This window comes from Phoca vitulina, unplaced genomic scaffold, assembly GCF_004348235.1.
Source record: "Phoca vitulina isolate PV1807 unplaced genomic scaffold, GSC_HSeal_1.0 scaffold2, whole genome shotgun sequence".
Classification (NCBI taxonomy): domain Eukaryota; kingdom Metazoa; phylum Chordata; class Mammalia; order Carnivora; family Phocidae; genus Phoca; species Phoca vitulina.
The window spans coordinates 73,046,518-73,062,314 of record NW_022589705.1 but is presented as its reverse complement, the minus strand read 5'-3'; the positions used below and the strand labels follow the sequence as shown (position 1 = coordinate 73,062,314).

At 55.0% G+C, this 15,797-nt stretch overlaps 1 protein-coding gene across 3 annotated transcripts in view; it reads right to left on the bottom strand.

Moving 5' to 3' along the window:
• GRIK3 (glutamate ionotropic receptor kainate type subunit 3) overlaps positions 1-15,797 on the bottom strand; it is a 221,768-nt gene that overhangs the window by 65,041 nt on the left and 140,930 nt on the right. For all 3 annotated transcript variants that reach the window (XM_032387647.1, XM_032387639.1, XM_032387657.1), the window contains exons 4-5: positions 9,097-9,278; positions 6,463-6,516 (exon numbers count right to left, since the gene is read on the bottom strand). In XM_032387647.1, the coding sequence (XP_032243538.1) occupies positions 6,463-6,516; positions 9,097-9,278 (236 nt within the window). The remainder of the gene's footprint in view (positions 1-6,462; positions 6,517-9,096; positions 9,279-15,797) is intronic.

Sequence of the window (15,797 nt, the reverse complement as noted above, 5' to 3'; positions counted from 1 at the left end):
AGTAGCTGTTTAACAGTGTGTTCCTTCTACAGATGAGGAAACAGGGTCAGGGGCATGAGGTGACCTGCCTGAGGTCATAAAGCTCAAAAAAAGCAGAGCAAAATTTGTACCCAGGCCTGTTTCAGTGGGGTGTTGGAGCTGGCTCACACTGGCCTGTGGGAGCTAACTGTTAGCACTTCGCACTTCTTCCTGCCTCTAGTCACCTCACACTGGTCACCTGATACCAGCTGCGGGGGGAGTATTTACACCATGGAAATTAGAAGCATTCCAAATCCAGGGTTTCCCTCCCACACACTTGGACAGCGGGTGGTACACCGCCGTCTGTCTTATTCAAAAACGCCTGTGCTTTATGCCCCAGTGGTTGCCAAACACGCGATATGCACCCGAACTGTCTTTGGAGCTCTTTTGGGGAGTATAGGCCATGGAGAGTCTGGGGTGCGGCCTGGCAACTCTGTGATTTGAGAAGTCCCTCATCTAAGTCATGACTCCTGACGGGGCTGAGCTGGGGACATGTGTGGAATCAGAGGAGCGGAGGGGTGCGGGGAGGGCACGCCCAGAAGGAGGCCTCTCTCCCCACGGCGCCTTCCCAAGCGTGGCACACGGAGACAGCCCCAGCAAAGACTGGGGGCACAGACTGCGAAGCCAGGCCATCTGGGTTCCAGGTGCATCTACCCTCCTTACCTCAGGTGGGTTCAGCTGCCAAATGTAGGCGATGATAACAGGACCTAGCGGGTGGGGTTGTCATGAGGAAGAAGTGGGTTCATGGATGTGCGCAGAGCATGTCTGGTGCATGGTAGACGTAGATAAGTGTTTGACCAATATTCTCTGGCAGCAGGTTGTGACAGTCATGGGATACGGCCCCAGAGACATGCCCGGTTGTCAGAGGAGAGGAGCAGAGAGGCGTTGGGTCCTTCCTGCCTTACGCGTCTTGGCAATATAGGAACATTCGCGATGAGCTAACAGCTATGAGCTCCTGTGAACTTCGGAACAGCAGGCCGCGTTCTAAGTGCCTTTTGCGCATTAACTCGCTGAATTCTCATTTCCACCTTATCCAAGGAGGGTGTTACTATCACCCCATTTCGGGGGAAGGAACTGAGTCACAGAGAGGTTAGGCTTCACAGCTAACCTGTGGAGAATTGGAGTCCAACCCAGGCAGTCCAGCTCCCAAGCGCCCCCTGTCCCGTGACCAGCCTGCAGTCCACACAGCATTCAGAGGGGTTTCTCAGAAGGATCAATCCAACCCTGTCACTCCCGTGTTTATAAATCCTTACTGCCTTCTCAGAATGAAGTGCAAGTTCCTTAGTTTAGTCTACAAAGCTCTCCACCACCCTCCAGCCCCACTTTTCTTCCCACCCCCTCCCATGTTTGTTTCAGGAACCAAACCACTTTCCCCTTCTCCCTTCCTCGCTGACGCCTGCCCCTGCCCCCATCACACAGCTTCTCATCGCTATGCCAGCATTTGTGCATCTTAGCCTCTGGCTGGACTGTCTCTCTTCTCAACCCTCTTGGGTGGGCTATTCTCTGAGATTCAATTCAAGTAGCACCTCTTCCGGGAAGCCTCCCCTGACTACTCCTTTACACATGCACAACAGGGTGGGTCGGGGAGGGAGGCTTCTGCTTTCATCCTGGGACCTCTTGGCTTTCACCCCCACTGATTACAACTGTTAGTGTCTGTGCCTGTCTCCCCCCCGAACCCCTGAGCCAAACACCCCTGTCACCCAAAGTGGAAAGAAGGGTCAGCCAGCCGAGTAGCTCTCTGGGGCACCTAAACAGCGCTGGGAAGGGCCTGGGATGGGAGACTAGTGTTTCACATCCTCCTCTCGGGGGAGCTCTCAATGAAGCTGGAGGCTAGGAAGGGTTTGGTAAATTGCCTTGGGGGGGTGGGAGAGTGAGACCCTTAAGGGGTCCGCTTTAGTATCAAGAGATCTTCCCCCAAATCGCCTTTGGAGAAGGCAGGTAAGGGGAGGTGGAACAGTTTTGTTTTGCAGGATGGAGAATGTGAATTTGGGGCTGGAGCTCACTGCCAGGGCCATGGAAGAGAAGTTGACCTCTGCCCCCAGGGGACGCCCCCCTCACTCCACCCCAGCACGGGGCCCAGCCTCCTCTCCAATACAGTGCTGACCTCCTACCTAAGGCCTGAAAGATGCCAAAGCATCAGCGTGCCCAGGGCGTCCATGACTCGGTTCACCCTCCTCTAGGACCAGAGGCCAACCGGACTCAGTGCGAAGGGTGGCATCCCTGGCCCTGGTGGGCGGCTTGGGGGCTGGTGACATCAGCCCTTCCGGTCTCTAGACGTAGCATGTGTTCTGTTGACACTCACGGGGTGGCCGCAGCCATTCCAACCCGGGGAGGGGGTGATGGGGTATCACTGCTGGGGTCACCTCCTTCCCTGTCATACTAAGCCTGGGGCGCAAAGTGTTGTAGGGCTTGCGGCACCAAGTGTCCCCACTCTCGTGACACGAGGGCAGGGATGACGGGAGCTGCTAAAGAGGCCTCTTTGTCCAGCTCTGCTTCTGTGTCCGCGCTGCCCTGAGCGGAGACCCCAAGCGCCGTACACAGTGAACCACGGGCAACCTTGCCGCTTGGCAAAAAGTTGCTGTTCTTGATGCCAAATGTTGACACACTGAATTCAGTATCGACGAGGGACCTTTTAGAAACATTCAGCATAACATAATAGACTAATTCATTAGCACCCCATGGGTCTGACTGGGTAGAAGCCGAAGCTCGGAAAACATTGCCTTAAGGAATGACAGATGAAAATATCTTTCCCATGATATAACTGTTATTGCTGGGAAGTGGCATTAATTGTGATTGCTTATCTATTAATTTATTATAATTCTTTTTTCACCTCCAGGCTTTTACCTACACATGACATGCACCAGGGGCTCAGCTGGGGCTGAGTAACGCGGGTTATCTGGGAAGGGCTTGAAGCTGGCTGGAGCTGATTATGGCCACTGGGGTAATTAAAATGTCTACTGCGTGAAAGCAGCAAGTTCGGAGAATTTTTTAGCAGCGAAGCATTGGTGACGTGGGTTTCCGAAAGGGAAGCAAATAAATGCCAGATGCCACCGGCCTCCCGAAATACAGCCTCGACTGACCAACGGGCGTGAAGAGGCAGGATCACGAGGTAAACTCTGAAGCTCACGGGGGCTGGAAGGAGGATCGCGGAGTGGGAGCCGAGGCCGAAGTGGGACACGGGCTGGAGTGGAGGGTCCAAGGGACACGCAGCTGCTGCCCTGGCAGGCAGGCGGCGAGGGGGCAGCTGGGAGAGATGCTGGTGGACCCCTTCCCCGCTGACACACGCCGACACACCTACTCCCTTGCAGACTATGGAGCTGTTCGTGTGTAAGGGTTGTGCCTCCCTGGGTAGTCACTCTCCCGGGCCCTCAGAGAGGCACGGGGCGGAGGACGGGCAGGGGGCTGGCACAGCCATGCACAAGACCGGCAGTCAGGAGCCAAGGCCTCTACCCCTGATCTGCTGGGAGACTCTGGGCAAGTCACTTAACCTCTCTGGTCCCAGGTTTGCCCATCTATCAATGGGGAGCAAAACCCCTGCCCTGTGAAGAGGTAAAGCAGCAATGTGGAGAAAGGGCTTTGGAACCCGTGAAGAATGGGCCCTACTGAGATTTGTGGAGGCTCCATTCCCCCCATTCGTGTCAATCACCGCATCTGGACCATCGATGCCGCGTGTGGCCAGAGGAGGCCAGCCACTGCCTCGTGCGGGCTTTCAGCGTGACAGCTCCCAGCAGAGGCCTCCAGAGCTGGACAGCTTCCAGCTGGTAAAAATCCTCCTTCTGCCCCTTTCTTGCTGGGTGACCTCTCGAGCCTCAGTTTCTACTTTCCTGTAAAGTTGGGAGATCACACCTCCCTTGGAGAGGCATTCTGAATTTGTGGATGAGATGACGTATGCTGAATACACGGAAGACGTAAGCAAGAGGTACTTCATCCACTGAACTCTTACCTACTACTTCAATAAACATCAGGCACTCGAGATAGAGCACGCTCAGCCTAACAGTGCTATGAGGTAGCGCTGTCACTGTGGCCATTTTGTAGATGGGAAAAGGAGGTCCAGAGAGGTTGAAATAACTTGCCCAGGAAGTGGAAGGATCTCGACTCTAACTCAGGCAGGCTGGCACCAGAGTCCCTGGTCTTAACTGTTGCCATGACAAGGGTGTTGATAACTTCACGGATTACCTTCTACTTTGTATGGTAGTCATTCACTCATCCAAGCATTAATGAGCACCTACTGCATGCCAGGCACTCTTTGGGCACCAGAGATGGGCAGGTGAATTGGGCACAGTCCTTGATCCTTATATGCATGAAGGAAGCCTGCCAACTGGTGAGCTTTGTGTGGATCCATCTCTGCATACTCTCTCCCACCCAAGCACCTAGCTCAGAACCTGGGGCCTTGAGAGCATCTGTACGTGGCTGCCGGAAGTGAGTAAATGGATGCCTGAATAAGGAAATGAAAAAGTAAGAGAAGTGGATCCTGTCTAGGGCTGCAAGACAACCCACAACACTAGGATCCTGCCCTGAGCTTCCCTCCAAGACCTCTAACCTTGACCCCAGGAAGGCAATGGCATCAGTGAGAACAACATGGGGTCACTAGGGAGGTCCCTTCTCTAGAGCTTTGCCTGAAAGGTCGAGCCAGGCCACAGGGCTAAGGGCCCAGAAGTTGGTCTCAGCACCCTAGATGCCCAGGATGGGATGGACAGGGCTGCCATGGCAGGGACAGGGCCTTGGGCCCATGAATGTGCCCCACTGCACCTTCCCGGCCTTCCTCCTCTGCCCTGATCGCAGCTCCAAACAGAGGTGGAATATGGGAGATCTGGCGGCCTCATCCTCCAGCCTCCAATGACTTTCCAGGATATAACACGACATGGAAAAGTCAGCTTGGGTGTGTAGAAATCCAGAAGGGACTTGGGGAAGAAGGTGCCCAATCTCAGTCACCAGCTTCCAGAATCCTTTTCTCCCAACATGACTCCCAGCAGATGCCCAGATCTGAGCCCTAGATCAGGAACTCTGCCAAGGGCACAGAGTACAGTGGGTGGGGAAGAAAGAGCGGTGTGCTGGTAAATGCTTAGTAACCAGCTCTCAGCGGAGGGGAGGTTACAAACCCTTATTTGTAGTATTTGCCAGCTTCTGTGGTATGAATATTCCTTCCACCAAGGCCGACTCCCAAGCTACCTCCGCACTATCACTGAACGTGGATTTGGGAGCAGATGACTATAACGGGCTCTAGCAATCAGTCAGATTGAGCCAGCCCCAGCTCTCCAGTGAAGAGCTAACCTGCCTCTTGGCCTTTGGTTATGCTGTTCCATCTGTGTAGAATACTCTTCCTCTCTCTCCTTGGTGAACTCCTACTGATGCTTCAAGGCCCTGTTTAAGCATCTGCCTTCCTGCCTCAAATTACCTTCTGCCAACCCCTCCACACCGGGTGTCTCCTTCCACTGTGTGCCACGGCCACGCGTCCAGGCCTGGGATGGCACACACCTGCAAAGGAGCTAGACGTGGAGGTGCGGACCACACAGGACGGGAGCTCCTTGAGGGCGGGGCCTCCGTGCCAGGCATCATGAGACCCTCACCGGAGCCCAGGCGCTGGGGAAGGAGGGTTACCTGGGTGCCAGATGGACGAGGGAACGCAGAAGCCTGTTGGGCTGGAGCAAGGCTGACGAGGAGGGCGGGAGCCTGTTTCATGGCCAGGAAGTCAGTGCCCCAGAACCGGGCTGGGTGGAAGAGTCCACCCAGGGCCCCAGCGAAGCGCTAGAATGTCTGCTCCGGGGCAGGGAGGCTATGTGTGGGTGCCCCTTTGGCACAGGGATCTCTTCATTCTGCTGATTTCAGGCCACAACTAATTATCCTAATGGGTTTAAATGGCCCTAAATGTTCTCTGAGTTTGGACAGGACCCATCTGGAGCCCGCAGGTGGGCTGGCCCAGCTGACAGTGAGTGGGCAGACTTCAGCACGGATGCTGCAGGAATCCAAAGCAGCATTTCCTGTTGTTGCGTGAGGACTGAGACATCCGTGGGGAAGTGTGTGGGCTGGGAGCCGAGGGTCATCTTAATAAGAGCAGCTAATACTTGCAACGGTCTTCACACAAATCAGGCACTGCTCTCATTTTACTTTCTGAGCTCATAATTCTAGGAGGTAGAAGCTATCATCGCACCCATTTTGCAGACAAAGAGACTGAGGCAGGGAGGTTAATGACTGGCTAGTCATCAGAGGGGCTTGTGTTGACATAGGTAGGTCTAGACTCACTGCCCTGAGTCACAACTCGAGGACATTTCTCAACGTGGGCGGGCCACGAAGATGTCTCTGGGCCCTTGCCTGGGGCCACACCGAGAGCCTTAGGAAGCAAGGCCAGCCTGAGTCTCCTCCAGCTGCCGCAACGGTCCCCACCTGGCTGACCTTGTTCTGAGGGGACCCCACCCTGACCCGTGCCAGGACCCAGAGGTACGTTACCAGCGTGGTGAAGATGAAGTGGTAGTATTCGGTCATCATGCCCATGGCCATGGCCTGCGGGAGAGCAGAGCATCATCAGTCCACAGGGGGTACCCGAGAAGCCCCCTCCCCATCTGCACCCCAGCAGGGAGGACCAGACTGGCGGGGGTTCAGAGGAGGTAGGCCACTTGGAGTGGGATGTCCTCGAGACCACCTCCCCGAAGTAACAATGACTGGCTAGCAGATGATAGTGCGTTTTGCACTGGAGTGTGCAGCCAAGTCACCCGGGACAGATTCAAATGCAGAATCTTGGGGCGCCTGGGTGGCTCAGTCAGTTAGGCACCTGCCTTTGGCTCAGATCAGGATCCTGGGGTCCTGGGATCGAGTCCCCGCGTTGGGCTCCCGACTCAGCAGAGTCTGCTTGTCCCTCTCCCTCTGCTCCTCCCCCTGTGCTCTCTCACTCTCTCTCTCTCTCTCTCTCTCAAATAAATAAATAAATAAATAAATAAATAAAATCTTTTAAAAAAATGCAGAATCTTGGGCCATACTCTGCATGCAAAGATTCCAAATTCCGCAGGGCCAGGCTGGGCCCAGTTGTCTGGCTTTTCCGTGAGCATCTCCGGGCCTGCCACACTTAGAGAAATGCTGTTGGAGTTAGCCCCAGACTGCCTTCTGTCCTGGCTCCAGAGAGAGGTGTGAGGAAGCCCAGCCCTCCCCAGCCCAGCCAGGCCCGAGGAGGAGAGGCTTTGCTCGGGCTGAGCCTCCCTGGAGGTGGAGATAGCCTGGCTTCCCTGGTCCAGCTGACCACCAGGCAGGCTGCTCGGCTGCTATGGAATTATTACTATGTAATTACTATGATGATACATTATGCTATGTATCATCACGAACGCTGCATTACCTTCATTTACATATTTTATTAGAAACCTCTAATCTATAATATTAACGACCATAATGCACTTTCCACAGAGTTCTTCAGAATGCCGGGCCCCCTAAGTGCTTTGGAGGAGAAATATCCCGGGGTCAGGTACACTTGGAAAAGTGCCGCTCATTCTCTCGCCCTCTTAGAGATTCACAACCCACATCAGCAAGTTAGACGCTCAGACCAGACCTCTGTCAGCAGCCGCGATCACCTTTGCGGAGTTCGGTGTTCAGCGGAGCATACCGTCTCCTTAACTCTGGATGTTTTCAAGTCAGGCAGATGTGGGAGTAAATTCTCTCTTTCTGGCTGGATGACCTCGGGCCCCTTCCTTTCCCTGTGAGCCTCAGTTTCCTCACCTGTAAACTGGGCATGATAGCCGTTGCCACCTGCCCCGGGGGCGCTAAGTGAGGGGCTCCGGGTACCCGGCACATGGTCACTCCTCAGTGTGACCAGCCAGGGTTGTGGCTGTCTCTGTTACTCTGTTACCCGTGCCAGGAAGAAAAGGGAAGCGCTAAGCTCTGGCCGTCCGTCACCCAGGGAGGAGGGGTGAGGGGTCTCTGGGGAGCGTAAGTCTCCTCCACAGACACACCACGGATACCCCACACCCAGTGCCGGACACTGGGCTACACTCTCTCCTTGCCTCATCTCAACAGAATCCTCCGCCACCGGCTAAGGTAGGGATCACTGGCTGCCGCTACAGAGGAGGGGATGACACGGGGGCTCCTGATCGTGGGCACACAACACCCAAGGGCAGAAGCGAGATTCAAACCCCCAAGCGAGCTCTTTAACCTCCTGGGGGTGAGGGAGGCTGGGGGGAAGACACTGGCTCCCAGACCGCCTGGGCACCCCTTGCAGGGCCCGACTGGAGGGTGGGACTTGGGAACCCCCTAGCCCCTCCGGGACTTGAACACTCCTATCCTGGCTCGGCACCTAGCCCCCTGCACTGCCCGTGTCTCCTCCCCACCACCTGCATCTCGCAAGGCCATGACTTAGAGCTCCACAGAAGGCCTCGTTCAATCACCAGGGACGCTTTCTGGGACCATGTAATTTGCCTTTTACACAAAGCACTGCCACAAATGTGAATGGTTTGGGTTTCAGCTGCGGCACCCTCCACGAAGGTTGTGGGCGATTTTGCTGTTTATTTCTTAGGTAGCTGGCAGAGACGGCTCTTGTCCCTAGCATGCCATGCTGGGCTGTGTCTGGAAAGGAAGAGAGGCCTATCCAGGACCGAGAGCCATTTCCCTCCCCCACAGTCACTGCAGAGTTGAGCAGATGGTGCAGGGAACTTCAATAAACCTCCTAGTAGCCAGAGAGTAACAGCAAGTGCTGCGGGCTATGGGGAACGCATCACCGGCGAGGCAGTGAGGCCCCCCTGGGCCTGTTCCTGCCACCCCGAGGCCTCCCAGCACTCCCCGCAATGTTCTGCCCTGTGCGGCTTCCGGCCCCTCCTCGGCAGCCCCAGCCTCCCACCCGCAGCCTCAGCACTGATGCAACAGCCTCCAGGCGCCAGGCTAGGCTCAGCCCTGGCATCACCCCACCCTCGCGCTGGCTCAGACCTTGAAGACCACACTGGCTCCACTCTGCGGCTGCCGAGAAACAGCCAGACCGAAACAGAGCTGGGCTCCAGCTGAGCTCTGGCCACCTCCTGGTGGGGTGCGGGGCGGGGGGAGGGGGCAGGCAGATCCCGCCCATCCCTTGCATCGCCCCATCCCCCGGGCTGGCCAGCACTCACGCACCTGCTTGAGGATCTGGGCGGCCATGGTGTGGCTACAGTCGAAGATGATGCGGAATTCCCTGCCCCGCTTCATCTCTTTGAGCAGGGGGCGCGAGTCGTCGGAGTCAAGGGGGAGCTGGCGGATCTTCAGGCGGATGTTGTACCTCGACGGGGCCATGATGAGCTCCTGCAGTCGGATGAGCCCTGGGAGGCCCCGGGGTGCAAGAGACACACGTGTGCACACAGGTAAACACAGCTGTCGGCCTCCACGGGCTCGGGTGTGTGCATAGGCCTGTGGCCGCACCCACAGACACGGATGCGTGGCCCACGGAGCTCTGGGCAGGTGCGTGGACAGAGCCACGTGGGTCCAGACATGGGCACCAGGACGCTCGGGTACAGCCGTGTGCACCAGGCTGCACGCACCTGCACACACCCATGGATCTGTATGCACGTACAAACACATATTCATAGGGGCATGCGTGCTGATGCGGACACACGCCTGGGCTTCGTTCCACATGTAAATCAGGGCCTGTGCACGCACAGACACACATACACACGTACAGATTCAACAGTAGGCACAGACAGCAAATTCCCACTGACCACACACCCACGCACTCCCCTCTAAGCTAGAATGCATTTACAGATTTACGGAGCCCAAACCAGAGGGCACCCCTCTTCATCACCCCACCTGTGACACTGGGAAGCAGGGAACCTGCCTCCAGGATGTGGGCACAAGTGAAGGCTCCGAGGTTCAGCTGTACCAACCGTTGGACCGTGTAAGACAAAGTGGAACTGTGCCCCCAACCCAAGGGCAGGCTGCCTCAGTAAACCTGACCGATTTTTCCAGGCTCTGGGCAACCACCTCCTCCATGAAGCCTACCCCTACTGCTCTGTCTAAACCAGACACCCCCTCCCCCCCCAGTGGCCTCCTCCATCAGCACTAGCCTCCTCTGGCCTTGTCTCACTCCCTCGTCCCGCCATGGGCTCCTTAACCTCATGGGCCGGGTCCCCACAGCCCCTAGCACGGGGCCTGGCACTTAGATGATGCACAACACAAATCTCCATAATTGAATTGACTTACTGTTTTTTTCTCCCCACACTGAAAAATCCATCCTCCGCCTTGGCATTTTGCAAAACCACTTAACCTGGGGACTTCCAGGGAAAACTGAATGTCACTTCCTGGAGACAAATGGCTTACTTAGGTCTAATTAAGTTCATTTCCGTCGCTATTTCAAGGTCCATTCTTGCTGACTGCCCTCTGTTTAGCCTGGGAGCAAGACTGCTTGCTACCCTCGATACCCCTCCCCGCTCAGGGAGGGGCTGAGCCAGCAGGGGCCAGGGTCCCACTGGGCTGCCCGCCCACACTCAGGGCTCAGGGTCTGTGTCTTGACTGCACTGTCTACTCAGCCATGCTCCACTGCCCCACAAAGAGCATTCTGCTTCTCCTTTGGGGAGAAACTCCTCCCCCATACTCAGACTGTGTGACTTGGAAGGGGTCCATCCCCAGCTCTCGGGGCACAGCATGTGGCCCCAGCCTGGCCAATCAGCACCCACATTCCTCTAGGCATAGGGATAGGCTCAGAGCTGGGTAGGTGACGCCAGTTGGTCCTATCAGATGACTTCCAAAAATGGTGCCAGAGCAGCCGGTAAGAGATACACCCTTTTCCACTTACCTCCAAATAGGGAGGAAGCAAATCTAGGCATCACCACATAGAACCGGAGAAGGATTCCAACACGGCAGAAGTCAGGACAAATAAGTCCGAATGATACCCATTTGAGCCTCTGGATCAAACAGTACCTGAAGCTAAAACGACTCTTAAACTTGCCAGTAAAGGCAGCCAATCAAATCCACTCTCCCTCCCCCTTTTTTTGGTTAAGGCAGTTTGCTCTGGATTAAAGCTTGCAATCAACTATTGTCGTGTCCCCTATCTGGACAAAGTCCCCCCGCCACAGACCGCCTACTTTGAGAGCCTTCCAACAGAGCCTCTGGGCTTCCAAAGCCATTTCTGATACAAATGCCTGGATCTGTTCAACTTCTCCTTCCCATTCTGGAGGGCTGGACATCAGGAAAGCCATCTGGCGTACATCATTCCCCTCTGCTGAGGAGGACAGAGATATATCCTTGTGACCTAAGCTTCCCAAGGAGCTCCCAAACAGGCTTTGCCACGGCCACCGGCATCAGGATCCCCCAGCCCCCTGGAAGGTCTCAGACCCAGGTGTATGGGCTGGCGAAGGGCTCTGGAGTCCTGGAGTGGTCTGGATCTAACAGGGGCTGCAGTGCTTCCCAATACCAGACTTGACAGCGAGGAGGAAGGGGCCATCAGCTGACCTGCGCAAGGGAGAGAGGGGCCACAACCTCTTCTGGAACACACACCAGCCTTACCCTCCCCCCCAACTCATCCCAGAAATTCTCAGTTGGGCTGAATGATGCTGCCCGCTCACACTTCTTAGCCTGGGAGGCTCCCCGCCTTCACTTTGCTCCCACTTGCTCAATGTTCAGAGTCATGCGTGGAATCAGCAGGCACGTGAGCTTTGGGGATCCAGGACGTGAGGACAGGGACAGCCTGCACGCTGGAGCATGAGGCTTACCAGAGTCTTCTTGTCAGCCAAGTGCATTGCCCCGTGTAATACACAGTGACCCACATTTTCCGGCAGGAAATGTCAGACCTTCTCCTCATCAGTGTATTCCCAAAGGAGACCAGAGGCTCGTCTCAGCCCACCCCAGCAGAGGACGAGGCTCTTGGCTTGCCCGAGATGAGCCTTCCTTCCTGGCTGCTTCCCTAATCAATCTCTCTCAAAATATCTGCAGTGAATCATGGTTGTCAGAATCATGCTTTTCACTTACAAAGCACTTCTGCATTCATTACCCTATTTAAAATCTCCCTGTCCTAGAAGGCATGTAGACTAGGGGCTTTTGTTCCAATGTACAGACAAAGAAACTGAGGCCCACAGAGGTTAAGTGACCACCTCAAGGTTCTGCAGCTCGCTAGCTGTGGGATCAAGATTCGAGACCCAACCTTCTGGCTCTTAGGCTGCGGCCCCTTTCTCCATCTCAGCTTTTTCTAAGACCCTTCCTTTCACTCTTGACATGAATTTGCCTTTGTGTGCAGATTAGGTTACGAAGGTGACCACTTGTCAAAGGTCACAGGGCAAACACTGCTGGTTCCTATAATTTAATCATTTGCAATATTCTCTGACTGATGATCCGGCACCCTGAAATCATGTGCCAAACTAATGATCAAAGTTGTTTACATTCCTATTATCCCTGTGTTTTGGTGGTACACAAAATCATATTGTAATCCCTCCAACCAAACCTCCAATCAAACCCCAACATCTGTGTTTTGCTTCCTGCCCCATAGAGGACAGGCCCACCTAACAAATCCCACCTATCATCATCTAGGCTATCTTATGGTCATGAAGTAATGGAAGGCTCTAGAACAAAAAAAGCTCTTGCCCATGCTTTCCTCTTGCTCCTGTCTCCTGACTAACCCTGGTGCTTCTCCATGAGGCTGTGGCCCCCCCTGATTCTAGGGAACTGTAACAACTCTCAACGGCACTGACCTCTCCGTGTCATCACGCAGTCATCCTTGCCCCTGGGATCCTAGGCACACTTAAAAAGAGTTCTCTCTGCAGTCGATTGCAGGGATGACCTGAATTCTTCACCCCACGCTGTAGCTACACCCTTTGCTATGTAACTTTGCAGTGACCTCCAACTGTGGGCAGGTGACCTGCCCCACTCAGGACACTGGGCTCCAGCACGTAACCTGTGTCGGCCAATGGTGTATCAGCAGGTGTGTCACAATTCGACAGTGGAAACGGAAGTGCACCCTGGGTCTCTTCTTTTGCACCTCTACCATTGTCATGGCAACATGCCTGGGCTAGCCTGATGCTGCCGGTCATCTCCACCAACAGTCAAATGACCCCCGGGCAGGTGAGCGATCCAGCTGAGACCAGAACCACCACCTGGCCAAGCTCAGCCAATCAGTGAGCCCACAGACTTGGGAGCTAAACATATGCGTAGTATTTGAAGCCACTAAGTTTTGGGGGGTGGCTGAAGACACAGCATCAACGTAGAAGTGTTCTAGAGACCGGTGTGCCCCCTTCTAACGTGCTAAGAGAACCATGATTTTGTTCGGGTGGCCTGGTGCCAGTCCCCAGAGCTGACTGGTGATTGGTTAAGAGCCAGTCAGGGGCGCTCCCTTTCCTATCTGACTATGCTTGGGGTAGTAGGCACGGACTCAGTTTGCTGTCCAGGACGGTCTGCTGGAAGGTTTCTAGACAAATTTTCCTCCTTGATAAGAGGCAGGAGTCACATTAGGAAAAATCTCTTTGGCTCCTGCCTCTTTCCTTCTATTTCCTAGGGTGTTGGCACGTGAGGATGGGCTGCTTGGAGCTGTAGCAGCTCTATTTTGACCGTGAGAGAGAAAACCAAGAGAACTGCAGGGATACTGACCCAGTGCCCCGGACTCTGTTGAGCTGCTAAGCCAGCCCTGGAATGGCCCCTCTTCAGACTTCTTGTCCTTCAGAGAACGAAGTGCCTATTGCTCGAGTCAGTGGGAACTGGGTTGTCTGTGACCCCAGCCAGAACATCCGAATGCACACAGCCCCCAAAGCCCACTATGAAGTGCTTCCCACTCGGGGGGGGTTGAGGACTCACTAGTTGTCCCTTTGAAATAGCCTGCTTCTGGGAGTACACCTCTTACCACCCACCAGTCCTCATCAAAGTCATCTTACTATTTGACTGAATCCAACCCTGAATCCCTACTACCCAGTGTGTTCTTGACCAAACGGGCTCCATCCTGGACTCCCCTGTGTTTTTAAATGTAATTGAACCGAATTGAAAATCAAGTTGAATTAAACTCTAATTAAATCCTGGAAGAAAGGGTGTTCTAGGCACTGGTAAGGGTGAAGAAATGAAGATGGAATCCCTTCTCTTCTGAGAAGCTAATCATGCTGGGGGAGAGTGCGTGTCCACCCAGAGGCGACTGGGCATGCCAGGCCACCCGAGCAAATAATCGAGGGACGCGCTCATATGGTTAGGGCGAAGGCACTGGAGAGCAGGGAGCTCCAGAAGGTAGCATCAGCTCTGAGCAGCCTCATCCACCCTCTGCAAAGCCTCTGCCCCCACCCCCTCCAGTCCGGAGGCCCCAGGACCGCGGGGCCGTGGTCCGCACCAGCGTCTCTTCTGACTGTTCTGTGTTCAGCTACACACTCTCACGTCCAGTTCTTCCCTTCCATCCTGGCCCCGAGTTCTCTTCCAGGCAGCCCCTCCAATCCCGGCCTCCTCTGTCCCTGCCTGCATCGGCGGCCACCCCCGAGTGTGTCCTCTCCCTGCCATGAGCCCCGTGCGATGTCGTCACAGTCACCTTCGGGAACTCTGCTTTCATTATTCCACTTCTTTGCTCAACAACACTCAATGCGCCTTGGCTGCTTCCAAGGTCAAGTGTGAACTCTGAAGCCAGACAGCGGAGCCCTTGCGCAGCCTGATACGCTCTGTTTCTCTGACCTTTTCCTCCCACCTTCTGAACTTGAATCTTCTCCCCCCGCCAGGCCGTGCTCTCGAGGAGGCTGCCATGCACAATCCCGCCGCCTCAGTTTTTGCTCACGCTGTCCCCGCAGCCGGTGCTGCCCTCACGCCCGCTCTGTCTGTCTGTCCATCCTTGAGGCCCTGCTCATGTCTCTTTTCCTCTGTCTGTCAGCCCAGATTAGCCAAGGCCGCAGGGCTTCCTCTTCCCGAGTGCCTTGGCCCTGACTATATGTACCCGGCACTTGATTCTTAGCTCTAGTGGCCTGGAATGACCAGTGACCACCGGGTGCCCGCTCACGTCCCTACGCTAGGATTCACTCCTCCAAAAATGATGGGATCGCCACATCCTCCTTCTTCTCCCTTACCAGCGCCCGGCACTCTCTTCCTGTAATATTTAATTACAATTTATTTCATCTCGATTTTTAATTCAATTCAATTCAGTTCAGTTCCACAAGCATTTAAAAACATCTAGGTTGTACCAGGCCCTGTTCTAAATCCTGGAGGCCCACAAGGCTCATGGTCTGGGCAAGGAAGCGGGCTCAAAACCACACAATCCTCCCCAGCAGTGTCCTAACACAGATCATCTAACAGGGCTGCCAAAACGCTGGCCGTGACCTGGAGCGGGGTACTCATGCCCCTCAATGGCAGACACCTCATGCTGGGGGCAGTGAGCGGGGGTGGGGGCCTCTGCCCGCCACGATCTCCTCTCTGGTACTGTGAGCATAGCAGGAACGCAATAGATGCTTGTAGAATCCCAAGTTAAATAGACACCTTTTCTGAGGGATTCTCTCCCCAGGATTCCCACTCCCCATTAGGAGGTAATCAAGAGCTGACATAGAATCACAGGCTGCAGAGAGCTGGAGGGCTCTTTCCAGGCTGGATGCTATAGATCTTGACTTGACACATGGGCAGAGAAGGGCCAGATGGGTTAAGAGACTTGCCAAGGTCACTCTCTCTTAAGAGGCCAGGCTAAGAAACGTCTTGGGACTTGAGTCTTTTGAAAGAAAGAGGAAGAGGGGAAACAGCTCTGTGCTATTCAGCTAGTAAGTGTCACAGTCAGCACAGTCCCCAGCCCTATGTGTCCAGAGCCTGCGCCCGCAGCTGGCTCAGAGCTGCCCACGTTCGCTGCAGACGGGAATGTGAGTCTGAGAGAGCGGGGCAGGTGTGGGCACGGCTGTGCAGGGGTGAGTGCAGGT